The sequence below is a fragment of the Tiliqua scincoides genome, chromosome 2 (genome assembly GCF_035046505.1).
Source record: "Tiliqua scincoides isolate rTilSci1 chromosome 2, rTilSci1.hap2, whole genome shotgun sequence".
Classification (NCBI taxonomy): domain Eukaryota; kingdom Metazoa; phylum Chordata; class Lepidosauria; order Squamata; family Scincidae; genus Tiliqua; species Tiliqua scincoides.
Window position 1 is genome coordinate 208345913 of NC_089822.1, and position 27758 is coordinate 208373670.

General features: G+C 46.0%; 1 protein-coding gene across 2 annotated transcripts; it reads right to left on the reverse strand.

The window, feature by feature from the left end:
* Positions 1–17: 17 nt before the first annotated feature.
* Positions 18–27515, reverse strand: PPM1M (protein phosphatase, Mg2+/Mn2+ dependent 1M). Of its 2 annotated transcripts, XM_066616540.1 has the most exons (10): positions 27203–27515; positions 15754–15877; positions 11424–11678; positions 9100–9212; positions 7980–8064; positions 4279–4397; positions 3459–3522; positions 2092–2199; positions 1508–1656; positions 18–751 (listed from the first exon to the last, which is right to left on the reverse strand). In XM_066616540.1, the coding sequence occupies exons 1-10, from the start codon at positions 27466–27468 to the stop codon at positions 607–609; spliced, it is 1428 nt and encodes a 475-aa protein (XP_066472637.1). In that variant the 5' UTR covers positions 27469–27515; the 3' UTR covers positions 18–606. The 2 variants fall into 2 exon arrangements, with proteins under 2 accessions (XP_066472637.1, XP_066472638.1); XM_066616541.1 differs by lacking the exon at positions 15754–15877 and having other exon boundaries at positions 27203–27281.
* Between the last annotated feature and the right edge of the window lie 243 nt (positions 27516–27758).

The following is a 27758-nucleotide window of genomic DNA, read 5'->3' on the forward strand; positions in this document are numbered from 1 at the left end:
TGTAGTAGATAGCCAAGATAGTCTTTAATAATTAAAGTTACAAAATATATATGCTTGAGGCACAATACTTTAAGTAGAAGTGAGTTTATACATGTAAACAAAAATGCAATATACAAGAAATATATGTCCCCTTTATCAGGCACATTTCACTTGGCAAATTCAGCCTGACATTTTGCTGCCAAAACAGCACTATTAATATATACAAATTCCCTTAAGCAGCTGAACAATTCCTTTACATTTCCTCTAGAGCTGCTCAGTTATATAAAGAGATCAGACAGAAGTGTGGCTGAAAATATACTGTATATAAAAGATGTAACTTTTGTTGCTTCTAATTTGTTGACCATTTTATTAACAGTCGGAGTTAGACTTAAAAGGTTGCTATTAAAACATTAACTCCAACTTTAAGAACTTATATACACTCACATGATTTCATACTACATTACTGGCAATACAATGTGCCTTTTAGTGTTAGGTTCCTTATTTAAATATTGAGCAAGGTGTTGAAAAACAGAACCTGGCAACTTCACACATGATTTATGGAACCAAGAGTGATCAATGAGCTGCTCGTGTAAGTGAGATTGGTATGCCATTTTACCCCACAGCTGCCTAATACTCATTTTTCCTGTAGAAGGGAATTGCAAACACAGAAATATCATCGTAAGAAGCAGGAGAGTTACTGTCCATGGTCCAGTAGTATCCATCCATCTTCCCTCTTGCTTTTTGTACCAGGCACTTAGCCAATTCCGAAAACCTATAGAAACAAATTATTATACTTTGTCTTCTTACAGAGCAGCAATGAGCAATCCAAAATATTGTTTATACTTGATTTCTTAGCTAAGCCTTACAGTTAGATTAACCAGTCTAGCACAAGCCTCTCCCCTTCACCCCACCCTTTAGCTCTAGCTGCAAAATTGCTGGTTACCAAGTCTTCCTAAAAATTCTGGTAGGTTAATACTGCTTCTGAATTTCAACATGCATGCCAAAGCAATAAAAATGTTGAGTACTTGCAGGCTCAGATTACCCAATAATTTCCTGGTGCTAGAAGTTTGCTTTCCATCCAAGAATGCCTCCTTTTAAAAACATACATCCTGCAGCTCAGCATTATCAAACAGGTATAGATAATTTCCTTAAGGGTAGAAGACATTGCTTTCTTTGCACTTAAAGCTCAAGAAACATCTTCCCCCTGCACAGTCAAGTTCTCTGAAGGGTTTGGATTTACATACCGAAATATTTACTATAAGCAAGGAATGAAGTGACTACAGAAATTTCACCATTATATATGTTGAAATTACTAGTTTTGCAGGAATCATTCTAAGTGATAAGAAAACATGATATTGGTATAGAGCTGATGTATTTAGAAATGCATCAAGCTCTCTTTTGTGGAAAGCAGGATTTGTACTACTTCCAGTTACAACACCCATGATATCAGGATCCAAACCTGGTCAAGTTCATAGTACAAAGAGATCAAGTCCCAACTACCTCCATTGTGGATGGACCTGACATATACCTGTATGGGTCTGTTGTGTTGTCTTGAAGAAAACCCCTGACAGTCTGAGCTACTTCTTCATTGGATAAGACATCCCAAAGGCCATCAGTTGCCATGATGAGTACATCATCATCTTTTACATTTTGTGCGGTGAAGTCAAATACAAACACCTAGTCAGAAATAATGAAAGATGTGAAGTTCTTATAGTTTGCTCTTCTCAAATCCTTAAATTGCAATTTCCTTTCAGAAGAGTTTAAAGACTTAATAAAAATAGGCCTGCTGGAGCAGAGCAAAGGTCTATCTCAGGTGGGGGCTATCACCATCTTTCTGGGTGTTTGAGACAACTGAGGATGGATCCTTTGTTTGCTATCCACCAGGAACTGCAACACAGATTTCAAAATCAAGAAAGTCTGTCATACTCAAATCCTGTTATAATCAGGGAGACTAAAGATAACCGTCATTCCACCGGTCTCAGTGGTACTGTAGCCTCAATTTCAAGAAAATCTCTTGCCTATGTATGTATTCAAGGTTGAACTCCAAAGAAGCAGGGAAATTGCTCATAAGGGCACAGAAGCTGAACACAGAGAGTACTTTTGCATACATACCTTAGGAATGCAGGAGAGGAAAGGTTTGACTTCAACATCTGTTTCAATTACTTTCAACTGGTGATCTCCCAGGCCTCGAGACACAGCCAGGGTGCCTAGTAAGCGAGCCTGATAAAGAAGAGAAAGACCTTGGGTCAAGGCTGGAGCACGTCAGGAGGGGCTGAAGGACTCGATTCTTCACCAACATCCAAAGCCAGCAGCAATTTCCAGTAGTAGTGCTGATATTTTCACCCCACTTTTCAATGAAGTATTTTCAAAGTGGATTGCAAAACATATTTAAAGCAAACACAGGCACACATTTTAAAAGGGGCATTTTCCAAGAGCAATGCACTCCTCGAGGTACATTGAAAAGCCTGGAAAAAGCACAATTGTTTTGATCTAGAAGCAAAATATTATAAATTTGATACATGATGAACCAAAAATGGGAGGGAGTCCCATAACAGAGGTGCCACTACTAAAAAGGACCCATTTGTGCTAGTCACAAAGGGCAGGAGCACTCAGAACGAGGCCTCTGATGATAGACTGCATACTTATTAAGGCTTTCAAATACCCTGGCAATATAGGGCTTTAAAATTGTTAGCACTTTGAATTGCGCCAAGAATCAAGCTGCCACTGTGCTCTGGACCAACTGAAATTTCCAAAGTCTTCAAAAGGCAATCACACATGAAGTCCATTTTTATACAGAAACGGGCTTGATAGCATACTGATAAGTTGTGGCTCTAACAGGCAGATGGTAAAGCTCTCATCTCCACATAGGCCATGCACTAGCAACATTCCAACAGCTAATAGAGGCAGCTAATGTGTGACTAAGACCAGAACCTGAACAGATGGATCTGGGTTTATTGCTCCAACATCAGAAGAAACTATGCGACATGCTCTCAGCTGCCCTGCTTTGCTTCTCAGCAGGCCACCAAGTAAAGAAATGTGGTGAAATTTAATGCAAGAGTGATTATGTTTGTGCAAGTTTACCTATACAACACTACTGTCAAAAGTGCTTTTCAGCATAGTCCTGTTGTAAACACATACCACATATGACTAAGTAGATAGGCAGTGTAAAAATACTTCTTTCTTCCCAAGGGGAGCCAAGGTGGCTTTATCATCATTTAAAGATCCTGATGGATTTATTCACTGATTTGTATATATTGATGCAGTAAGAGACAGAAGTAGCTACAGAAGTTAACAGCTTCAGGATGGAGTCCTACATTATATATGGGGGCAGGGGGCACAGTCCACCTATAATTCTAATTGTTGAAGTGTTTTGTGGACCTGAAGAAAGAGAGAGTGCAGACCATATCATTGCAGAAATTAGAATGAAGAACAGGGGCCAGGTTTCTATGCGTGCAAAGATCTCCAGGGCATCCACATACCTGTTTTCCGTGCCCATGGATAAGAGGGTACTTGAGGTCATCCTTCACCACCGTCTTGTACCCCCTGAAACAAACAAGACATGGAGTTTTCACTCAGTGTCCTTTACTGCACTGCAACACAGAGATAGGCATGATTAAGTCCACTGATGTGACTGTAGTCTGTCATTCACAGATTTGTGCAACAAAGCAGAGACTTTGAAGTACAGCCATGATTACTTTTTTGTGAATTTCAGTTCTCCACACAGAAATAAGGATATTTACATAAGGTCACACGTAAAGAATGTAGCACAGCTAAGAATGTAATTTGTGACAACTGTTCCCAAGCCAAACTGTTCCAAGGCCTACCAAGTGGGTGGGATTTCAAGTTGCGGCCCAGATCTCCAGATAGGAGGCCATTTCTCAAGTCTGCGGTCTTCTTTGCATTTCTCACAGTCCAAGTGTACCATTATGAACATCATAACTGAGCAGCTTGGCCTAATACAAGCCCAAAGGAGGTGAAAAGAATTCCCTGGGGATTGCCTCTTTTTCGTGTGGAAGCAAACCACACCCCTCACTTGAGGGTCTTTGGAAGCAAGGTTAGACTGGCATTGAGATTTTGCTCCAAGTTATCACTTAACTTGAGGGAATTTTGGCAGGTACATCTCAACATGGGAAGGTTTAAAAAGCTGCACTTGCCAAAATTCTATACAATGGTTAAAGGTATAGGCACTTTGTCCTCCATTATATCTGGTCACCCTACCCGTGAAGCAAGAGGAAGGAGTAAGCTCTGTTCTGGGGGGACTGATGAAGAGGAATGGTGAAAGGTTGCTTTAAGACTCACCAGCCTTCCATTGAGTAATCCCGGTACAGAACCTTCTGACCCACATCATCTCCTTTCAATCGTCTTGGAAACTCAAGTCGTGTGAATTCATCAGCCAGGAGCTTGGGGTAAATGAAAGCCTAAGGGAGAAAATTTTAAAATCAAGCACTGTTTCCTGTGGCCTGTGATGGGCCTTCCACAGAGAAACCAGGGACAGACAGGAACTGTGCTGCACAATGGCCCTCAAGTTTTGTTCATGTGAACAAATCATTCAGTTCTCTCCACATGAAGAATGGGAATTAAAGTCATTAAACTACTATCAAAGCAGATTTCTCTTTTTAAAAATGATACAGTAATAAGGCTCAAAATCCGGAGACCACCAAACATGCTATGTGCTACGTGAAAATCCCCCTTTGCCTTTTAGTTGTGATTTTCTCTCTATATCTGGTTATGTTACTATGGACTAAAATATCATGCAGGCTAAACTGTTCTCCCAGCACACAGGCCACATTTCCAGAACTCTGGTCAAGCCACAAGCTCATAGTTACACAACCACCACCTCCCATTATTGCTGTTGGCAACCTTCAGTCTCGAAAGACTATGGTATCACGCTCTGAATGGTGGTTCTGGAACAGTGTCTAGTGTGGCTGAAAAGGCCGATTCGGGAGTGACAATCCCTTCCACACTGGGAGCAAGTGCAGTCTGTCCCTGGTCTGTCTCCCTGGCTATGGGCCTTCCTTCTTTGCCTCTTTGCCTCAGTCTGTTGGCCAAGTGTCTCTTCAAACTGGGAAAGGCCATGCTGCACAGCCTGCTTCCAAGCAGGCTGCTCAGAGGCCAGGGTTTCCCACGTGCTGAGGTCCACTTCTAAGGCCTTCAGATCCCTCTTGCAGATGTCCTTGTATCGCAGCTGTGGTCTACCTGTAGGGTGCTTTCCTTGCACGAGTTCTCCATAGAGGAGAACTTTTGGGATCCAGCCATCATCCATTCTCACGACATGACCGAGCCAACGCAGGCGTCTCTGTTTCAGCAGTGCATACATGCTAGGGATTCCAGCACGTTCCAGGACTGTGTTGTTTGGAACTTTGTCCTGCCAGGTGATACAGAGGATGCGTCAGAGGCAGCGCATGTGGAAAGCGTTCAGTTTCCTCTCCTGTTGTGAGTGAAGAGTCCATGACTCGCTGCAGTACAGAAGTGTACTCAGGACGCAAGCTCTGTAGACCTGGATCTTGGTATGTTCCGTCAGCTTCTTGTTGGACCAGACTCTCTTTGTGAGTCTGGAAAACGTGGTAGCTGCTTTACCGATGCATTTGTTTAGCTCGGTGTTGAGAGAAAGAGTGTCGGAGATTGTTGAGCCAAGGTACACAAAGTCATGGACAACCTCCAGTTCATGTGCAGAGATTGTAATGCAGGGAGGTGAGTCCACATCCTGAACCATGACCTGTGTTTTCTTCAGGCTGATCGTCAGTCCAAAATCTTGGCAGGCCTTGCTAAAACAATCCATGAGCTGCTGGAGATCTTTGGCAGAGTGGGTAGTGACAGCTGCATCGTCGGCAAAGAGGAAGTCACGAAGACATTTCAGCTGAACTTTGGACTTTGCTCTCAGTCTGGAGAGGTTGAAGAGCTTTCCGTCTGATCTGGTCTGGAGATAGATGCCTTCTGTTGCAGTTCCAAAGGTGCTTCAGCAGGACAGCAAAGAAAATCCCAAACAAGGTTGATGCAAGAACACAGCCCTGCTTCACTCCGCTTCGGATGTCAAAGGGGTCTGATGTGGAGCCATCGAAGACAACAGTGCCCTTCATGTCCTTGTGGAAATATCTGATGATGCTGAGGAGCCTGGGTGGACATCCAATCTTGGGGAGAATCTTGAAGAGGACATCCCTGCTGACCAGGTCGAAAGCCCTCGTGAGATCTATGAAGGCTATAAAGAGTGGCTGTCGTTCTGTTGACAGGGGTGACTGCAACAACTACCGCGGAATCTCTCTCCTTAGCGTTGTAGGAAAGTTGTTTGCCTGAGTTGCACTAAAGAGGCTCCACGTACTTGCAGAGAGTGTTTATCCAGAATCGCAGTGCGGATTCCGAGCCAACAGGTCCATCACTGATATGGTATTCTCCCTTAGACAACTGCAGGAGAAATGCAGGGAACAACGACAGCCACCTCCCATAGTCACACATTATGGGAGGAAGTCTGGTGTCTTAAATCACTGTTTAAGTGTCTCCTACATTACTGTATTCATTGTATTGTTTTAACCCAATCACTGTTTAAGTACTGTATGCAAACTTGAACTGCCTTCTTGTGTCTTAAATCACTGTTTGAGTGTCTCCTACATTACTGCATTCATTGTATTGTTTTAAGTTCCCCCATTTAGGAAGCCAGCCATAGACCTCATTGAATTTTGCTGATAACTGACATCCTGATCCTCTTTCAATGTTTTACATACTCCAAGCACCCTGCTGTGTGGCAGTAATCCAGCTACCATCCAGCTCAGCACTGTCTCCCAACCCCTTTAAGTGAGGGCTTCCTCTCACATGCTCTCCCTCTCCAAGGACCAACACATCTGTGTTGTGTCAGAGGGTCCTCTTCACAGGACTCCCCCCCCTTCCAACTGGCTCTACAGGACAGGTAACTATCTTGCACCTGGAACTCTTTCCCTTCTCCCCCCCTTTCTCTCCCCATCTTTAGTTAGCAGCTGGGGTTGGCAGAGCAGGGACCCCAAAAAGCCTTCCCTACAACCCCCCCTTCCTTTTCCTGTTTTCCTTGGATGCACCAAATACTCTTTACACACAACCACCATGAAAGCTAGGTACACTGGATTCAAGTATTAGGACCAAGAAACATACACTTATCATTTCTCCACATGCATTATGTTTACCTTTGTGCTTTTGTAATAAAACTATAATCTTTTATTAAAAGTTATCTTTCTCTCAGACTCCTCTTTAAGCAAAAGGGAATTTCTCTGCATTACGTTGTCTTGTTATCCAGCCTACAATCCTAATGTTCCAATAAGGGCAGTGTAATAATTCCCCTAAACAAAACAGTCCTTTTGGTAACATACGCACCTAAATGAATGAGGATGAAAGCCTAGTAAGTCACTGCAGTCTGGATGTGAAACGATTTGTTATTTTGAGCAGCAGAAGACAAGTCTAATTCACCATCTAAGATCATGTTAGTAGCACAATACTTCAGAACCTTTCTGTGCTCTTCTTAAACTAGCACTACAGCAGTGGTCATCAACCTGTGGGTCATCACCCCACTGGGGTTGCAAAGTCTCATTAGCGGGATCGTGGCAATCTTTCAAAACCTATGCAAAAGAGGGCTTGCATCTAATCCAATAATGGTACTGCCTTCTCAAAACTGAGTTCTTGATATAATCCTGTACAGCCTCTTCTTGCTATATTGCCCTGCATCCCCTAAGGCTGGACCTGCTCAGGTTGCTGCCTCACAGGGATGTTGTGATGACACAAGAGGTAGGGGGAAATGGGATGGGATTAGCTGCAAGTCCCCAGTCTCATTGTTTATTCATTGGGGTCATGGCACAAAAAAGGTTGAAGATCACTGCACTAGAGTATACCACAGGACAAAAGAAGTCACAACGTTCCAACATGGAGCTACTTTATGATGTTGGGGAATGACTATACTAGCCATTAAGCAGCGACATTACAAGACAAATGCGTACTGCCATTACAAAAGAGGTGGAACATTTCTGAAGGCACTTTCATCTTACCAGATGCTGGATTCGCTGTCTCTCAGTCTCAGGAGTGAATTCTGTACTCATGGGAACAATACTTTGTCTCCGAACAAGGAGTGCTCTGTAACAAAGAGAATTCAGATTCTTGCTGGAGCTGCTGTAGCACAGTGGCTAAGAGACTAGGCTGAAAACCAGAACTCTGTCCCAATCTCATCTCTGCCAGGATCTAATTAAGTAGGAAGCCCCTCAGCCTCAAGATGGGAATAACACATATTCACCTTACAGGGTTGTTATAAGGATTCCATCAAAGTGACACCTGTGAAAAACTTTGCACATTCAAAAAGTGCTATGCAATTGTTAAGCATTATCACCTTCACGGGAGTTTTTCTCATCACATTTTCCAGACACGGCAATAAATAAGCAACACAAGATGCTGCTAGTGTTAATGCAATGTGAGATCACATGATGTACACAACTGGCTTCCCAGGGAGGGCAGAGAAGAGCAAGAGAGACTTTCTTCAACAGCCCAAGAACTGAAGCGGCTTAAAAGACAAGATGGCCTCAGATGTGCACTTCACTGGGCTGGTCTACAGTTCTGGCATGCACACCGCTCCCTACCTTGCACACAAGGGCAGATCTAAAACATTTATTTCCATTAACATTTAAAGGTATGCACCATCAAAGAGAAACTGCCCCATAAGCTATGCTTGAAGAGTGGAAAAACATTACAGGTGGGGCCTCCATATCCACTAATCTGGCTCAACATAGGTCCCCTGGATTCCAGACCCCTCTAGAGGGCTTTCTGAAGCCCACAGAGGCAGTGGGCGGACACATGCTGCCTCTCCAGAGGGGACTGGAGTGCAGCTCTGTCCGCTTCAGAGGGCATGAAGGGCTGAAAATCACAGATTTGCTTATCTGCAGTTTTCGGAATCTGAGGGGGATCTGAGAATGGATCCCTTGCGGATACTGAGGCCCCACCTGTAATCTGTGGCCCAGTTATACCGAGGAGAGAACTAACACAACTCCTGCAGGCTAATTCTTTTAACTCTGATGATCTTGCGCGCTGTAGCCCAAAAGGCACTCATGAGCTCAGACCCAGCTCTATCACCCAGAAGACACTGTTATCTCACCCTAAGTTGTGACTGGACACACCTACCTGCTATCACCTGCATTCGCCACGTAGAGCTTTCCCTGAAGATAAAGTGCAGCCAGTGCAGTGCAGCCCCCTGATAGGTTGGTAGCTTCCATCTCCTGACCAATCACCTCATCCTATTGGAAAAACCAACATCTGATGCAAGGGTGCTGCCAGAGTTCCCAGGAAAAAGCACCCAACTTTTTTGCCATCATCAGAGACATTATTATTAGGACATCTGCCACAGATACACTTAGGGCAGTGCTATTCAAACTGGTGCGTCGCAATGCCCCAGCCTGAGGGCCCTGGCCTCTGCCCCTTAAGGGGCGGGGGCAGCCTAGAGGCAGAGGGGAAGGCAGCAGCACGATCTCCAGGATCGCACTGCTCAGGGGGCTGCAGGGGCTTGGGTGCACTTACCCAAGCCTCCTGCAGCCTACCCAGGGTACGGGGAGCCTGGCGCGACTTCTGGTAGGGCTCCCCGCAGCAGGGAAAGTGGGTGCAGAGCGATTTTGAGAGAGTTTGAGAACCACTGACTTAGGGTAAATTCACACAAACAAGTGCTGCTTAGTTCTCATGCAGTTGTGTTTTCCAGGACATGATCACTTAGAAGATAAATGTTAGAACTGAGTGGCTGCAGATAGACCCAGCCATTTCTATGACCACATTAAGAGTTATATTGCATATATGCATCAATGCTCTGGACACTGTCTTTTGTGCTCAAACAACAAATTCTGTGTGGCTCCTGTGGTTGGCAACAAATCATAAACAGTCCGAATAGAAGGGCTGTTTACACATTACACTGCGATCTGTACAGGTGTATAATGTTTTTTGTGTGGATGACTACAGGTGTGTCCATTTTTAAAAGGAACCTGGGAGTTCAAGGCCCCTCAAATGTAGGGCATATATTATGCATACCACTGTACATGCACTGGGTGCTCTGTGTGAACAACTGTACGTGCATACAAATCAACAACCACGTACATGCTACAACCACAGATGGGCTACTGGTTTTGCTAAACCAAACTTTGGTTTCTTGCAACGTCTTATTGGAGCATGTTCTGTGTTAGCTGGACAGCCCAAAGCTCTCTGTATTTGAGAGACAAGGGACTCGTCTTGCAAGCAAACCCTATGCTCTGAGAACAGGCATTTCTGTACCCCTTTGTTTTTACCAGAAGGGCTTACCTTTACAAACAGGTGCCAATAACAAGTTCTGCATTAACTCAAAAATTGGGCAACTGAAAGGTTACACCCAGGTCAAGGTGAACTTCGTAGCTGATGATTGATAAGAGTCAGAAATATTTAAGTTGTCTCTCCCAACCATGTGACAGTTCCCTTCCCCCAAGAACGATTCTATGATGTAGAATCTATGGTGTAGTCCTCATTCTCTTGGATTGGAGAAAGGGGTAGATGAAAGAGCTGTTTTCTCCCTTGTTAGTGAAATGTTAACTGCACACCATCATTTAGGTCCAGCCACATTCGGCCCAACCTGAAGCCTCTGGAGGCAACTGGAGTTGTGCTCTGGTTGCCTCTGGAGACTCTTAAGAGGTCCACTGGCCTCAGAATGGCTCCAGACATGACCAGAGCAAGGTTTCGGTCACGATTGGAGCTCAGTGGACCCGAAAATCTGTTTGATTTTGTATCATGCAGAATTCAATATTTGTGAGGGGTCCAGGAATGGAACTGTTGTGGATAATGAGGGTCCACTTGTATATTTAACAAGTATTTTTTCTGGTTCTTTTATCTATAATTAGAAGTTTTGCAGATCTAATCAATGTTTTGTAATCGTGCTCACCCATATCAGCAGCAACTGTTTATAGTTACCTTCATAGTATGTTCTCTCTTTTATTCAGTACATCAAATTTTATTTTGATGTAACTATTAGTCATATTAAATTGCTCTCAGCGAGCCCAATCCTATGCATGTCTACTCAGAAGTAAGTCCCACTATAGTCAATGGGGCTTACTCCCAGGTAAGTGTGGATAGGATTACAGCCTAAGTTGTTTGGAACTGTGTAGACTTCTGGGTGACTTTCTCCTTTTATTCTTAAAGTGACAGCTTGTGGGATGTGTGGATCATGATGACCAATGACTACAAGATCTATGGACCTTGGGGGCACATGTAAATGTTGGCAGTGCACGCTTGTTAACAATGCAAAGTGTGTATGGTACAAAAAGTCCTAGAGAGCTGCATCATTCTTTTACAGTTGCACAGATGTAGCTAATACATGGGCAACTCTCTTTTCAGGCTGGGAAAACACGAACATGACTCAAGCCAATGGTCATTTCTGACATAAGGAACATCACAGTTCTCTGGGAAACAATGAAGGGGGAAAAATCAAGGTCACTCACACATTCCTGGAAAGCACTCTCCAGTGCTCCAATGACCACATCTTCCTGTCGAATTTGCTTCTCTTCCACAAACTCTGGGTCACTTTGGCAAACACACTGTCCATTTAGGTGCATGGGGGGGCGGTCTTCAATAATGCCTTCCACCACATCCTCTAGTTTCTGCTTGATGCAGTAGTGCAGGTAGTTGGAAGCCATAATTGCAGCTTCTGGGCCACCATGTCCATCAAACAGCGCCCAATAATAGCCAATCAGATACTGAAATGCAAAATACTGTGAGAGTTAACACCATATGGGATATTCTTCAAGTTACTGCAATGGTTCTGGAGCAGTAGACATGTACTTGCTTTGGACATGGAACCCCAGGTTTTAAATTACTGTTTGGGGTGATATTCAGTGTGTCCACTCTCCTTGGGTATCTCAGCCTTAGCAACTCCATAGCAGTTGTGTAAGGATTAGAACTGTAAAGTCCTTTATGTTCTGAAAAGAACTGAGAAGACACATACTGTTGTATACTACACAGCACTGCAGAAGTCAACCAGCATAATTCCAACAACTTTCAAAAATGCTCTGATTAGCTTCAGACCACACCCAAAAGCATATTAAGTGAGATTTCAGTGGGGTCCCCTCTGAAGTCCATTCTAGTCACATGTCTTTCACACAACACTTGCTTAACACTCCATTCCTACTGAGCAATGAAGTGCAATACGGGGAGAGGTGTGTGGTTGAGGTGGTGCACAGTTGCTACTCTTGTCTTGGGGCTCACTGAAGTTCCTGGGGCTTCTCTTGGGAAGCCCTCATCAGGCCAAGTGCTCTTTTCTCCCATTAGCCTGCAGGTGAAAGCTCCAAGCAGGAAGCAAAGGAGAAAAGGGGTAAGCTAAAGAAAGGGATGGGTGGAGGAGACACAGTGCCTGCCCCCTCACCTGGCTTCAGAGTCCTGAAAGGGAGGGTATTAAGTCAGCCACCTGGTTTCTCCTCCTCCTTCTTCAGTCCGGCATGGGCAGCTTCCCAGAGCTGTGTAGTCAATTTCGCTTGGGCAGGCAGCTAGTAGACAAGGTCTCTTAGCCCTAAAGTATGGTTGATCCCCATCCATAGTTGGGCAGCAGGGCTTTTAAGCCCTGCTGTCCAACACATATCCGTTCAATTCTCTATCCATATCCCTGCCCAAATGCTCAGATCTAGTGCCTCAATTGTTACGGAAATGGAGACACTATAATCCGCTGCAAGCCATGGGAATGCTCCCTGTGCAGTTTCTGTTGCTTTTCCCAGCATCAATAGCAGCTGCTGTGCTACTTAGTCCAGGACGGGGCTGAAGGAGGACAGTCCAATTGCAGCCAGTTCCTGGACAGAAGAACACATCTTCCCATTTGTTAGGGAAAATATTTCAATATACCAAGCAATTTACCACATGTTGGTGTTACTCCCACACCTACCAAGGATTAAGTTTATACATTTTGTGGACAGTATGAACAAGTTTCAACACAAAAACCACCCGTGAGCAGACCTCATGGGGAAGCAATTTGCACAGCGTGCAGTAGCACAGCCATCATACAGAAACTTCACTGATACTGCTTAGGCATTTCTAACAGCAATCAATTCAAACAAGGGCAGGCTCTCTCTCAATTACCGCAAGCTGCCAAAACAGTCTGCTGTATACCAGTATTGGGACTCTGTTGGATACGCATCAGCTGCCCCACCTCTGACGTACAAACGCATCAGCTGCCCCACCTCTGACGTATACCAAGACATCAGCTGTCCCACCTCTAATGTACAGATCTCCTTGTGTTTCATTTACAACTATCTAAAAATATGCCAAACAGATTAACACTCGTGCCACCCATGGGATATTCAGCATGTTTTACTAGCAACCTCAAGAACAAACCAAGCCATTCATATTTTTGATATGTAAAACTACAGATACGAGGAACTGGAAGAAGCACTTATTCAGAGAGACTGGTGGGACTGGGAAAGTTTTATCCCTGCATAATTGCCATGCAGAAATGAACTTCTAGTAAAAATGCATCAAAGCAGACTGTTACTCGCTATGTAAACTCATACAAAGCTACATTCTGGAAAAGCACTGCCACCCTCCACCTTCATGCTAGTCTTGTCCCCAGCCTGAACTGGTTAGAGAAAACTGATCCCTTCTTGCAAGACTACTGAATCGCAAAGTCCTCTTTGCATTATCCACAAATGGAAACATCAAAGAAAGCTGTGCATTTTACTCTCCTCCAAAAAGATAGTCTGACCCCTAAGGAATCTGCAGACAATATGCTATTTGTTTTAGAGAACAAACAGGCAGAATACACAAAGAGTTACATAATCTGTTTTAAAAGTCACCACCTTCAGCCTATAACAGGGGTGTCCAAAGTTTTTGGCAGGAGGGCCACATCATCTCCCTGACACTGTGTCGGGGGCCAGGGAAAAAAAGAATTAATTTACATTTTAAATTTGAATAAATTTACATAAGTTTACATAAATGAATATATTAAAGATGAACTTATATTAATGAATGAATAGCTCAAGCCTATAAAAGGCCTTGCACAAAGCAAGGCTGGCCTTTCCTTTGCTGCTGCTACTGCATCACAGATGTGAAACAAGAAGCAGTGGAAGGAGCCCTCATCCCACAGCTCACATGAGAGGTCAAACAGTCATGCTCACGGTGAGAGCAGTTGTGTCGGGCCATTCTGGGCTCCAACAAAACTCCAGAGTTTCATTGGAGACTGTGGGCTCCCTGAGGGCCACATTGAGAGGCCTCGAGGGCCGCAAGTGGCCCCAGGGATGGGGTCTGGGCACCCCTGGCCTATAAGAATGCCACCGTCTGCTAGGATGCAAACAGAAAATCCCACACGTAGTCCCCAATTAGATATAATTATGGAAGTATCCTGCCTGTTTTTTGAGTGGGTGTAGTCAAGTTAAGATACAGAATAGTGTCAAGCATAGTAGTTATATAGGGATTATTCTAGACTATTAGGGAGTTGCACCAATACCTGAAGTCAACCAATAATGCTTTCCCCCTTCCCAGAAGATCACCAAGTGCAAAGACATCTTCCAGGTTACTCACTGTCGCAAACTTAGGGGGGTTGGGGTGCTCAGAGTTCTTGGTTCTCGAACCCTAAAGCCCTCAAGGCCCCCCAGTCCAGTAGTACTGCCACCACCCTAAATGTACCAGTGCCTCAGTCCAGGGACACTGAGACCCTCTAGGCTTAACTCTATCCCTTGCAGGCACTGAGCTCTTTCTCCAATTAAAGCTTCAGTCCTCAATGAGCTCAATGAGCTTCAGTCCTCAATGAGCACTTGGTAGCTTGCTAAACGGCTAGGCAGGATTCTGAAACTTGCCCCCAACAGACAATGAAACAACTTGGTAAAAGGTATTTTAGTTTATTAAGTACATAAGATTACATAAGGCAGCAAATGCTAGAGGCATAAACATCTAGGAAACATATCAGCAATAAAATAATAAAGCTAGCTGGCTATCTCTGTCTCTCACCTGGGTCAGTCACTCTTGTAGATCTCTTAGCTCCAGGCTACCTGTGAGGCCAGATGCCCATGTTGGACAATGGAGCTCACAGCGTGCAGGATGTTGCACCCAAAAACTCTGCCCAGGAAGAACTAGACACACCCCTTGGGACACTCATTATTATACTTCTTATGCTTAATAGTACTGAGGTGACTTCATACTTATTTAGACTGTCCAATCAGAAACTTTTGAGGACAGAACCTTCTAGGAGTTGGTCTGGTTGCTAGACCTCCTAGTTCTTACCCCTCCCAACTGGAGATCCATAGCTACATTCCATTGTGGTGCCCCTCAGTCTACTGAGGTGTTAAACATTCCAATGGGTTGTAATTCTTGTTGTCTGTTGTCTCTCCTTTGCTGGCCAGAAAGGACAATCTTTTTGTTTGTTTACTCACATTCTTGCAGCTATGAACTGCTAGCCACTTCTCCGTTACTGACTTAGTTTGGTTCAGCCTTCACATGCTAACCAAGGCCTAACATGTACATATCCATGACACTCACCTGCTATATCAGATACGAAATCTTCAAAAACTCTCTTCCTAAATTAGTTTAACTAATCCAGTAGTACAAACTGTGAACTTTGTGGGTCAATTCCCACCATCCTTCACTGCACCCCCTACATGGGTAACACTGGGCACAATAGCAATTACTTTTCAATAGGGGAAAAGCACTTCATGCACGATCAGAAGCACTCAGTTATGGACTTCAAATAATTTCAGAACTGAACCTTGGCATTCAGAACAGACTGTCATGGGCAAGTCTTGGCTGTAATTAATGCTTACTGCCAATAGACTGGGAACCCATGTCTGAACTCACCTCAGTAGAGCACAGAATCAGCCACTCCTCATCCTCCTCTTTGCCACATTTTCTCTTCCTGATAGAAATCCGACAACATGTTGCTTGGTCTTCATTGGATTCAGATTTTTCTGCATTGATGGTTCTGATTGTATAAAATAACTAATTAAAAATCACTAGTAGAAGGTCCAATCAATCTGTGCAAAATAAATAGTGAATGCTTTCCAATAATATACTGATCTGCTGTAAGATGCTACAAACTCTGTATGGAAAACTGTCATTCTCATGTGCCTCACAAACATTAGCCATCTTTGCAATCCCTCCAAAGAATAATCATTTCCATGTGACAAATACAGGAAGTAACCAAGGACTGACATCTCAAGGATGATCACTAAACATGCCAAGAAATGAAATGCTCTATTGCAGTGTTTCTCAAACTGTGGGTTGGGACCCACTCAGTGGGTTGCGAGGCAATTTCAGGTGGGTCCCATTCATTTCAATATTTTATTTTTAACGTATTAGACTTGATGCTACCATAGCATGTGACTGCATTTGGGGAAATGTTACAGACCTGTACTTTTAACAGACTACTATGTATATGATAGTACTATCATTTTAAAAATGATAGTAAATAGGACTTACTCCTGGGTAAGTGTAGGTAGGATTGCAGCCTAGGATTGTTAAAAATTTCCCTGCTCGATGATGTCACTTCCGGCCATGACATCACTTTCAGTGGGTCCCAACAAGATTCTTTTTCTAAAAAGTGGGTTACAATGCTAAATGTGTGAGAACCAGTGCTCTAGTGAGTGTTACTCAACCAGGAATACCAAGTTTGTTTCCAGGAGCTTGGTATCAAAGGTGCCTCCAACACTGCTGCTCATTAACTTGAAGGACGAGACCTATAGATAATTATGGTAAAAATACAGATTCCAGATCTCTTAAATGTCCAGTTCTAGTAACAATTTCACTATCATTTATTTAATTTGAAGTGAACCTTTTGAAAAATGAGAGCAAAGCCACAAACATAGGCTTTATGTCAGGGCCTATGAGATGAATTTTAGCAGGGGGTACAAAGTTTCTTCTGGGGCAATGGGGGCAGGCAGAACGGGGGGCAAAATATGGCAGGGGAGGGTGCTAACAGCCACAATAGTCTTTGGAGCCCAGGTTTACTAGGCTTCTTGATACAGAGTCCAGGTCTACCCGATCATACAGCATTAGCAGCTAAATAAAGTAATATGGAAAACCAAACACACACCTAAGTCTCTCTAAAATGTTTGAAATATAGAAAACGGATTGCAGAATATTAGCATTATTGTGTTTAGGTTCACACTAGAATGGATCAAAATGAACTTCTACAGCAGCTGTAGCCCCACAGCTGGGTCCCTGAGCTTCTATACACTCCTTCATGGTTATGGGATCCACAAGCCAAAGAGCTCCTGTATCAGGCTCCTGGGGTTGTGCCCCAGCATTATGTGCTGGCAGTGAGTTCAAGTAAGATAGGAAAATGTCAGGTCCCAGGAACTTTTTGGGCCCCCTCCTTTGGCTCCTGGGCCCCCTTTCTAACCCTGGGCCCGGTACAAATTACCCCCTTTACCCCCCCCTCTTCTAGGCCCTGCGTTATGTTCACTGTGAAAACACGGGGCAACAAAGGGAGAATTAGCAAAGGGTCCATCAGTATAATGGCCTCAAGTAGGAATTGTCACAGGAAGTAGTGATGGCATCTTGCCTGGACGCCTTTAAGAGGGGATTGGACACATTTCTGGAGGAAAAGTTCATTACAGGTTACAAGGCATAGTAGGTATGTGCAAACTCTTGGTTTTAGAGGCAAGTTGCCTCTCATTGCCAGATGCAGGGGAAGGCACCGGGATGAAGATTGTGCCTGTTGTCTTGTGTGCTCCCTGGGGCATTTGGTGGGCCACTGTGAGATATTTATTTTATTTATTTATTAGATTTGTATTCCGCCTTTCTCCCCAAAGGGCACCCAAGACGGCTAACAATCAAGTTAAAATACAAGGAAAAAAGGAAACAGATAAACATTAAAATACAAAACACTTAAAAACAATTAAAACAAGATAAAATACACAGCAGCAGACTAAAAGCAAGCAGTAAAAGACATAATTTATAAATTTATAAAAACAGCCCTTATAGTGCCTTGAAGGCTTTCCTGAATAAAAAAAGTCTTCAGGCCCTGCCAGAACATTAATAATGAGGAAGCTGCTCTCAATTCAAAAGGGAGGGAATTCCATAGTGCAGGTGCCACCACCGAAAAGGCCCTGTTTCTGGCCGCCATTCCCTTCACCACTCTCAATGATGGCACAACCAACAGGGCCCCTTCTGATGACCTTAGAGAACGGACTGGATTATACGGAAGAAGGTGGTCTCTCAAATATGCTGGTCCCAAGCCATTTAGGGCTTTAAAGGTCATAACCAGCACCTTGAATTCAGCCCAGAAACGAATGGGCAGCCAGTGCAGCTGCCAGAGTAGCAGCGTGACAGAGTCAAATCGCCGACCCCCAGCAACTACCCGAGCCGCTGCATTCTGCACTAGCCGCAGCCCCACGTAGAGCACGTTACAATAATCTAATCTTGATGTCACTATGGCATGGACCACCGTGGCCGGATCCACCCGAGACAGGTATGGTCGCAGCTGGCGCACTAGCCGAAGCTGAGCAAAAGTACCCCTGGCCACAGTTGACACCTGGACATCCAGGAGGAGCTGCGAGTCCAGGAGAACCCCGAGCTGCGAGCCTGCTCTTTCAGGGGGAGTGCAACGCCATTCAGAGCAGCGCGATAGTCTAGCACCCGCATTGTGGATTTCTGCACCAGGAGGACCTCTGTCTTGTCCGGATTTAATCTCAGCTTGTTCGCTCTCATCCAGATCCCAACTGCCTCCAGGCAATGCTCCAGGACAGAGACAGCCACCCTGGAGTCAGGTGGAAAGGAGAGATAGAGCTGAGTGTCATCAGCATAGTGATGGCACCCAACTCCAAATCCCCGGATGACCTCTCCCAGCGGTTTCATGTAGATGTTAAACAACATGGGGGACAATATAGAACCCTGTGGCACCCAATACCTCAAGGGACAGGGTGCCGAACAGGAGTCCCCCAATACCACCATCTGGGACCTGACGGCCAAGAAGGACCGGAACTACTGCAAAACAGTGCTCCCGATCCCTACCTCGGCCAACCGTCCCAGAAGGTCAATGGTGTCGAAAGCCACTGAGAGGTCCAAAAGGACTAGTAAGGATGCACTCCCTCCATCCAGCCCTCAGCGTAGGTCATGCACCAAGGTGACCAAGGCCTTCTCCGTCCTGAAACCAGGCCTGAAGCCAGACTGAAAGGGATCCAGATAATGTGCTTCATCCAGGATCCCCTGGAGCTGAGATGCCACGACCCGCTCAATCACTTTGCCCAGAATTGGGAGGTTCGTGACTGGCCGATAATTATCCAACATAGAGGGGTCCATAGGGGGCTTTTTCAGGAGGGGGCGAACCACTGCTTGCTTTAATGCCATCACCCCCTCCCTCAAAGATGAATTTACTACCTTCTCTGTCCACTCGGCCAGTCCCTCCCGGGCAGATCTAACCAGCCATGCTGGGTACGGATCCAGCTGACAGCCTCACACTCCAAAGGATCCTGTCCGCATCCGTAGGTTCTACAAGCTGAAAAGAATCCCACAAAACAGGCTTGACAGGTGCCACAGGGACATCACTAGACATTGTCAACATGGAGTCCAAGTCATGGCAAATCCGAGCGATTTTATCCGCAAAGTGCCTGGCAAAGGTGTTACAGCGGACCTCTGTGTGGTCCTCCTGATCCACTGATGGGATCGGATGGAGGAGACCTCGCACCACACATTTCCGCTGGCCGGCTACATGAGGACGCGATAGTGGAAGAGAAGGAGTGCTTCGCTGCCACTATCGCCACAGAGTAGGCCCTGTAGTGGGCCCTAGCCTGTGTTCAGTCGGATCTGTCACGAGTCTTCCTCCACCGTCGCTCAAGACACCTACCCTGCTGCTTCATCATTCGAAGCTCCTCGGTAAACCAAGGAGCCACTTTGACTCTGCTGGCTGGGAGGAGCAATCTCATCCACAGCCCTGGCCACCGTTGTGTTCCAGAGATCAACCAGAGCCTCAGATGAGTCACTGGCCTTAGCAGCAGGAAAGTCCCCCAGAGCCCTCAGGAAACCATTCCGATCCATCAGTCTACGGGGGCGAACCATACAATAAGGTCCTCCGCCTCTGAGGAGACAGGAGGCCGCAACAAGTCTAAACCTTACCAGGAAGTGATCTGTCCATGACAACGGAGTGATGTTGATCTCCTCCATATCCAGATCACCATCCCTTTGCCCAGACAAAAACATCAGGTCTAGCACGTGTCCAGCCTCATGGGTTGGGGTAAAGATTTTTTGTGACAGGCCCATGGTTGCTATGGCGGCCATGAAATCCTGAGCTGCGCCTACCTCTGGGGCCTCGGCATGCACACTGAAGTCCCCCAATACCAATAGGTGGGGGGTTTCCAATGCAACGTCCGAGATCAACCCAGTCAGCTCAGGAAGGAAGACTGTTAGGCAGGCAAGGCGGACGGTACACCAATAGAATCCCAATCCTGTCCTGCCCTTCCAACAAGACATACAGACACTCAAACCCAGTGAATTGCCGGACAGGGCTCCTGGCAAGGGAGATGGACTCCGGATAGACTATCGCGACCCCCCCCTCCCCATCCCTGCAGTCGTGGCTGCTGCACTACCTGGAAACCTGGAGGACAAAGCTGGGAAAGATTCACTCCTCCCACTTCATCCAAACAGGTCTCCATAACACAAGCCAGATCAGCACCCTCACCCAGAATTAAATCCCAGATGAGATAGGTTTTATTGTTGACTGATCTGGCATTTAAGAGCAGCAGTTTCAGACCCAGGGCACTACTGCCAAGGCCCCCAGCCGTCAGAGAGCTGGAGGGAAGGCTGGAAAGAGGGACAATCTGTCAATGATGGACCCTCCTTACCCTGGAACGGCCAGCCCTCCCTCCACCGCCATATCTTCCATGGCCCATCACTCTGTTGACGGTGGCACTATTCCCCTCCCCATAGCTCCCCTCAGAACTTACACATAACTTACCAGCAAGGCCCGCCCTAAAAGCCACTATAACAGTGTACCTGCTCAGATTAAAAATTTGACACTAGAAAAGTCCTCACCCACAGTTAAAAGCCAGAGACTGGATGGGGGGAGTGAGGAAAGGCCCTAGACTGCAAGGTCCAATAACCCACTCCCAAACCACCTCCCTTGTCCAATCCAGTCCTGATAGCAGTGCACCAAATCATTCCCCACCCCGCTCTCACAGAGGTGCAATCTCACCCACCTTCCAGCTCCTCTCTCTCACAGGAGCAGCCCTACTCATCTCTTACTCCTGCATCAGGACTTGAATATAAGACAAGGGAGGAGGGGGCACCAATCCATAACATTCCCCGAAAGGTGCAGACCAGGCCAAGAACAGGGCAAAGTTGGACGCAAGTAATAGAACACTAGCTGTGCCCACCGTGGTTCTTCAATCAGGCTGCTATTCTTACTGTCGCCTAAGATGTTATTCGATCATTCCCAGCAGACGGTCACATAGGAGGAGGGGAGATATTACTGCTGCTCTACTCAGCACTGGACAGCTTGCAGTTCCACTCTCAAAGTTAATACTAACCTGACGTCTTCTAACATCCCCTCACCGATGCCTCACACTTGTGCAGCTAGATACTACACAAGGGGAAAGGATGTTGGGCTGTCACTGCTGATCTGGAGCATTAAGCGGTCTGAGGTCACAGTCCACAGCAATGAATCTTCCAGGTTCCTAGGTCTCGATCCACTAGGCGAAGAGCTACAGGCAAAGAGCCCTTTGGCTCTTGCCACGGCTCACGCCTCTGGCAAGCCAGAGGCCCCTTGTAGGCTCACCTGAAGGGAAAGAGCAATGGGGCCTTCAGAGCTGCTGCTGCTTTCCAGCACAGGTGTTCCCAAGTTGCAGGCTCTGCCCCACAACCCTCAGTTGGCAACCTGACTCAGCAAACTGAGTCAGCTGGGTCTTAGAGGCCCCTTGTAGGCTCACCTGAAGGGAAAGAGCAGCAACAGCAGGAAGAACAGCAGATACAGGAAGCTGGACTAGATGGGCCTTTGGCCTGATCCAGCAGGGCTCTTCTTATGTTCTTAAGTGTTATCAAACTTGCCTTCAACGTCTATCTACCTCCTTTGTTCCTCCATCTCCTCATGCCATTGGTGCTAGGGTCAGCCCAAAACCTCCTGACATCTGAGCTGGCATGCCAAATGCAGCCTCCACTTACCTGATGTGCCAGCTTCCGTCCTCCCACTCTCCAATGTTCTAGCTCAGCACTCTCCTCCACATTTTCTCTGTCTCTTTTTTCCAATCCAGGGAGTAGAAAGGGAACAGTGGAGGCAAGTAGGCAAACAGAGATGAGTGCCATCCTCACCAATCTGCTGCCTACCACTTCAGTTGGCTCCAGCCTGGATTGGCACATTGCCCTCATGTCGCTGTGATCCTGTTACTCTTCAAGATGAGTCAGACATCTTCTAGTCTAAGACTTGTAATGCCATTTAATATACTTATGTCACCTGGTGAAACACTCAGTCTTACAGCTTCTTTGACTGCCATTGAGTTAACTGTTCTGCCAGTAGAGAACCTTGCAAAGCTTACACTGGACATACAACTTCTTAGGGACAATGAGGACACCTGTAGTCCATGGGCAACTGTGAGCTAAATTAAACCAAGCTATACTGTATTTTACACCATGAACTTTTGACTGACACCTCACAGGTGCCAATAGACTGAACAGTCGCAGCCTTATAGGAGGATGCAGCCATCATTTACCAGAAATTTGGAGATGATGTTAAAATTCCCAAAACCCAGCACCAATGAGAGTTCAACTGCAGTTTCAACATAGGAATCTATTTCAAAGCATTTAAGACCAACTGTTGCACAAATAAGGCACTTGTAAAAACTTAAAACAAAGTGGTCAGATAGGAAATATCTGCATACTGCAACTGGCGGAGGACAGGAGGAAGGAGGGGCAATGGCTCAGCTGTATAGCTCCTATAACCTGAAGTCTCACAACTCTTCCACTTCTTCCTAGGAGTGCCAAACGTCCTGATTCGTACATTTGTCCCCTTCGGTGAGCCCAAAGTACAAGCTATTCTCCCAAATGAACACCACAAGAACACAATTTCACCACAGTGTTGCTGTGAATCAGTGTCACCACTGAAATAATAACTTACAACACAGGAAATGGCTGACGTTCTAAATGTTTCCTCTTATACCAACTATGTGCAAAAAAGGCCCACTTTAAAAAGCGCACCACTTCCCTAAGCCACTGATAGCTCAACATTCAGCCACCAAGAGGCAAAATTCCCATCCCTGCGACCTCACCATATCCTAGTTACATCACACATCCATAACAGACAAGTGTCAGAGTGGGGCTCTCTCAACTAGACATAATGCCAGTAGGCAGAAGGAAATAATTGACACAGAACTCTCAAGGCTGATTCATCCTGATTCACCTTGTGATGCAAGGACTTGAGGAACCAAGGAGCTTCCACCTGAATGTAGCTTACAAAAGGCAACAGCAGTGGGCTTCCTTCTGCTGGCAGCCAGGCAGGAAGCAGCAAGTGAAGCACCTTATCCAATATGCCTAGCAAGGAGGGGTCCATGGCAGCTGCTGGTACACAGCCAGCCTCCAGGCCATTCTTAAACAATACCTGACCACCACCCCTGGAGCAGGCAGTCGTCCCTGAGCCTTTGGTTTTAAACTGAAAGGCTTGTTCAGGATTTTTTTACGTTAGTACGCTCTGTACAGTCAAAGTATTATGTATTTTACAAAGGCAACTTGAGTGACAAACATTTGATGTTGGAATTGTCAATAAGGTTGTTGTGGCGTTGCAGCCTTGGTCAGGAAAAATTAAAGCCTGGCTCAGGGGGATCAGCCCCTGTGGCCACAGTGAGTGGAGAGCACAACCACATGGGAGGAAGGCATGCACCACATTAATGGTTGGAGAATTTCTGCATGCTAACAACATTTGACAATGCTCAGTAGTGAACACTTACATTCTCTCCTGTGGTCATGGACAACTGAGTACAGGTCAAAGTCAATATTCTTCTGAGGTATCATTTTGGTTGAGAAAGCAAAAATGGCAGGAACTTTGGGCAAAAATCAACCATGTTCTCTTAAAATTCTCAATACTGAGGGAAAAGACAGTTAGGAATAGCTAGATGTGTACTCTGGATTTCAGAAAAGTTGAGTTTAATGGGCCAGAGGACAATGAAATCTTATCCCAAAGCTACAACTTCTAAAGGAGAAAAACAATCAGAGAAGTAGTTGATATTTTGAAAAGCAAGATACTGAAGAAACAGATTCAATGAGAAAAAAGTAAAGTTGGAATACATTTAAGGAAACCAGTGTGGCTGTACAAAGAGCTCTCTGAAAAGGAAAGAGGAACTGTACAAGAACTGGAAGGAGGGACAGTTAATAACAGTACATAACTATAGCAAGGATGATGTCAGGAAAACTAAAGTACAAAACGAGGGTGATGAAGGATGGCAAAACATCAAAAAGTAAAGACGACAGTGGGCCTGTCGGATGGAGAGGGTGATTAAGTGGTAATAGATGGAGAGAAGACAGAGAAGCTCAATTCATATCTTGCATCTATCTTCAACCACAAAGGAAAGGTGACCCATCTAACAACACTTACAGTAGCAAGGGAGGGGGGATCATAACAGATAATGAATGAGATGGTAAGAGAACATCTAGTTACTTTAAACAAATGCAAGTCTTCAGGACCAGATGTACTGTGACCCAGGGTACAGAAGGAGCTTGTAGATGTGACTTCAGAATAGCTTGCCTGTAATGTTTGAGATGTCCTGCAGAACAAGTGAGGTGCCCCAGGACTGGAGACAAGCAAATGTTGTCCCTATCTTTAAAATAGAGGAGAAAGGAAGATCTGGGAAACTGCAGAGCAGTCATTCATGTCAGTAACTGAAAAGATCTGTATTAATTTCCATTTCTGAGCACTTCTGCAGTTTTTCAAGGGAACATTCACTGCAGGTGTAGCAGATTTAATGCCAGGGTACTTGCTGTTTGTCCCTACCATATCACTAATAATAGCTTTGAAGTGCTACATATTATATATAGAGTGCCTTCAGTGTACATGGCACTTTACAGAGACATGATCCTGTTTCAAGAGACTTACAATCTAGATAACAGGACACTGGAAACAGGACGTAGAAGGCAGGAAAAAAATATGCAACTGTCTTAGACATTACACATAATGCATGATGTGTCATGTCACTGTCACATGTGACATGTAACTGTCATTACACATATTGCATGATGCCAATATACTTTCCAAGCCACATGGTCATGCAGCTCATAAACAATGTTCTCTCTAAGCTGCGTGGCCAAGCAACCAGAATTGGAGACCCATGCTGCTTCCTTCATGCAACACTGCTCATAATCCTATTAGAATTCTAACATTACAGAAAACCAAGTTGAAAAAACTGGGATCAGACCAAAGTAATTGCTCAAAGCAGTACTCAGGCTCAACCACGGTCACGGTTTCCCAGATAATTAACTAGAGCAAAATGGGTTACATAATTATCCAAGACACAGCATCAGATTCACTGGCACATGATCCAGGCAACCTGGCCACACAAGGTTTTCAGCCCTGCCCAGATCCAACATTCTTAAACACTGATGAGACCACACACTGGCTAATGAGGGGTATTTTCACACACTGTACTAAAGGCTTCTTTCCATCCCTCTATGAACATTTGTATTTATATGTGAATGTTGCAAATGAGACAGAAAATATAACTTTTGAATAAAAAACGTACACTCCCAGCCAATGTTGATTTTATATCCCAATTACAGACCTGGGAAATTGGCTTTCTAGAGAGAGAAAGGAAAAGAGAGAAGGAAGAAGAAGAGAAGAGGGAGGGAGGATTTTACAGTCAGTCATATGCAGGTAGGTTTAATCAATGGTGAGTCCCATCGCTTTCAGTGGGGCAAGAGCTAATTCATACATGCACCTATAAGTGCAATTTCTTAAACCACACTCAGTGAGGGACTGCTGAACGTGCTACTCAGCTTCCCTGTGACAAGTGTTGCGTGCGAGATGTTCTGAAAGCCCACTGATATATGAACAGCATTGCTTAATATTGCAGTCTTTAGGGGCCCAGCAGGCATGTGCGAACTAGGCCAGTGTTTTTCAAGGCTTGCCCTCCACCGTACCACTTCACATGGTCCACCTATTCAGTACCACCAGAAGTAAGTCGCAATGAGATCATCGCCAGTTACTTCTGGGTTGGGAGGCCAGATGTGACGTGACAAACATCAGTAAGGCGCTTAGGTGGACAGAAGAGGTGGTAGAAGTGGAAGAGGTGAACATAAGAACAGCCCCACTGAATCAGGCCATAGGCCCATCTAGTCTAGCTTCCTGTATCTCACAGCGGCCCACCAAATGCCCAGGGAGCACTCAAGACAAGAGACCTGCATCTTGGTGCCATCCTCTGCATCTGGCATTCTGACATAGCCCATTTCTAAAATCAGGAGGCTGCACACACACATTATGGCTTGTAACCCGTGATGGATTTTTTCTCCAGAAATTTGTCCAATCCCCTTTTAAAGGCATCTAGGCCATATGCCATCACCACATCCTGTGGCAAGGAGTTCCACAGACCAACCACTGAGTAAAGAAATATTTTGCCTGTCCTAACTCTCCCAACACTTAATTTTAGTGGATGTCCCCTGGCTCTGGTGTTGCGTGAGAGGGTAAAGAGTATCTCTCTATCCACTCTGTCTTTCTCATGCATAATTTTGCATGTTTCAATCATGCCCCCCCCCCGACACCTCTTTTCTAGGTGGATGGAAGGGGCCTTTTAGAGTACAGAAAAGCATGCTTTAGAGCAGCCGTTTTCAACCACTGTGCCGTGCTCTGCAGGTGTGCCGCAGGAGTTTGGGGGGAGGGTCATTTATTAGTAGGGCCATTGAGGGCCGTGAGCCTCTCAGCAACCGCATGGTGTGCCTTGTCAAAAAACTGACAGTGCGCCTTGACCATTTTAGTACCTTGCCAGTGCGCCATGAGATGAAAAAGACTGAAAATCACTGCGCGGAGCCTCCTACTGCTGCTTGTTGTGTGACGTTCCTGATCTCGCTGCTGGGTGGCAGGGGTCCAGTGAGTACCCCCAGGCACCACCTCAAGTACCACTGGTGGAACCCGTACCACAGGTTGAGCAACACTGAAGGAGGCTGCAAGTTTGCACCAGGAGGCTGTCCGCGTTACCATACGCCAAGCTGCGCCCGCAGGAGGATGCCAGGCAAGCCCTCTGCTCCAGCCAAGACTTTCCGCGAGCGAGCAAGGCAGCCAAGAGGCCGCTGCCGCCAGCTGCTGCCCAGCGCCCGCCCCCAGCCCGGACGGCTCACTCACTCTGCATAGCCGGTGTCCCACTGGAGAGGCCGGTCAGGGGGCGGGCAGCAGACGGGACGCTTGCCGGGCTGCCTCTTCCCGGGGGAAGAAGCTCCAGCACGCAGGAATTTGGGCCGTCGGTACAGCAGCGGAGGCAAGTTCTTCTGCTGCTGCTGCTGGGCGCCTTCGCCTCCCGGCCACTGCTGCCCAGGGGCGCCTCTCCCTCGCCTGGCTGTGCTCGCGCTGCTGCCGAGGAAGCGCCTCTTGAACCAGTCCGAGGAAGACATGCCGCGCACGGTGCACAGGCCGGCCACTCCGCTCCGCTCCGCTCCGTTCCCCTCCTCCGGCCAACTGGGGAAGCGGCCGCGACAACGCGAAGAAGTGGCACGGGAGGCGGGGCGCCCGAAGACAAGCAGCCTTCGTGCTGGCCAATGGCCTTCGTGCTGGTGTCTCAGGCTGCAGTCCTAGCCACACTTTCCTGGGAGTAAGCCCCACTGACTCGAATGGGACTGACTTCTGAGTAGACAGGCAGAGGATGGGGCTCTCAGGCGCTGGCTCCGAAGCCTCCGCTGTAGCC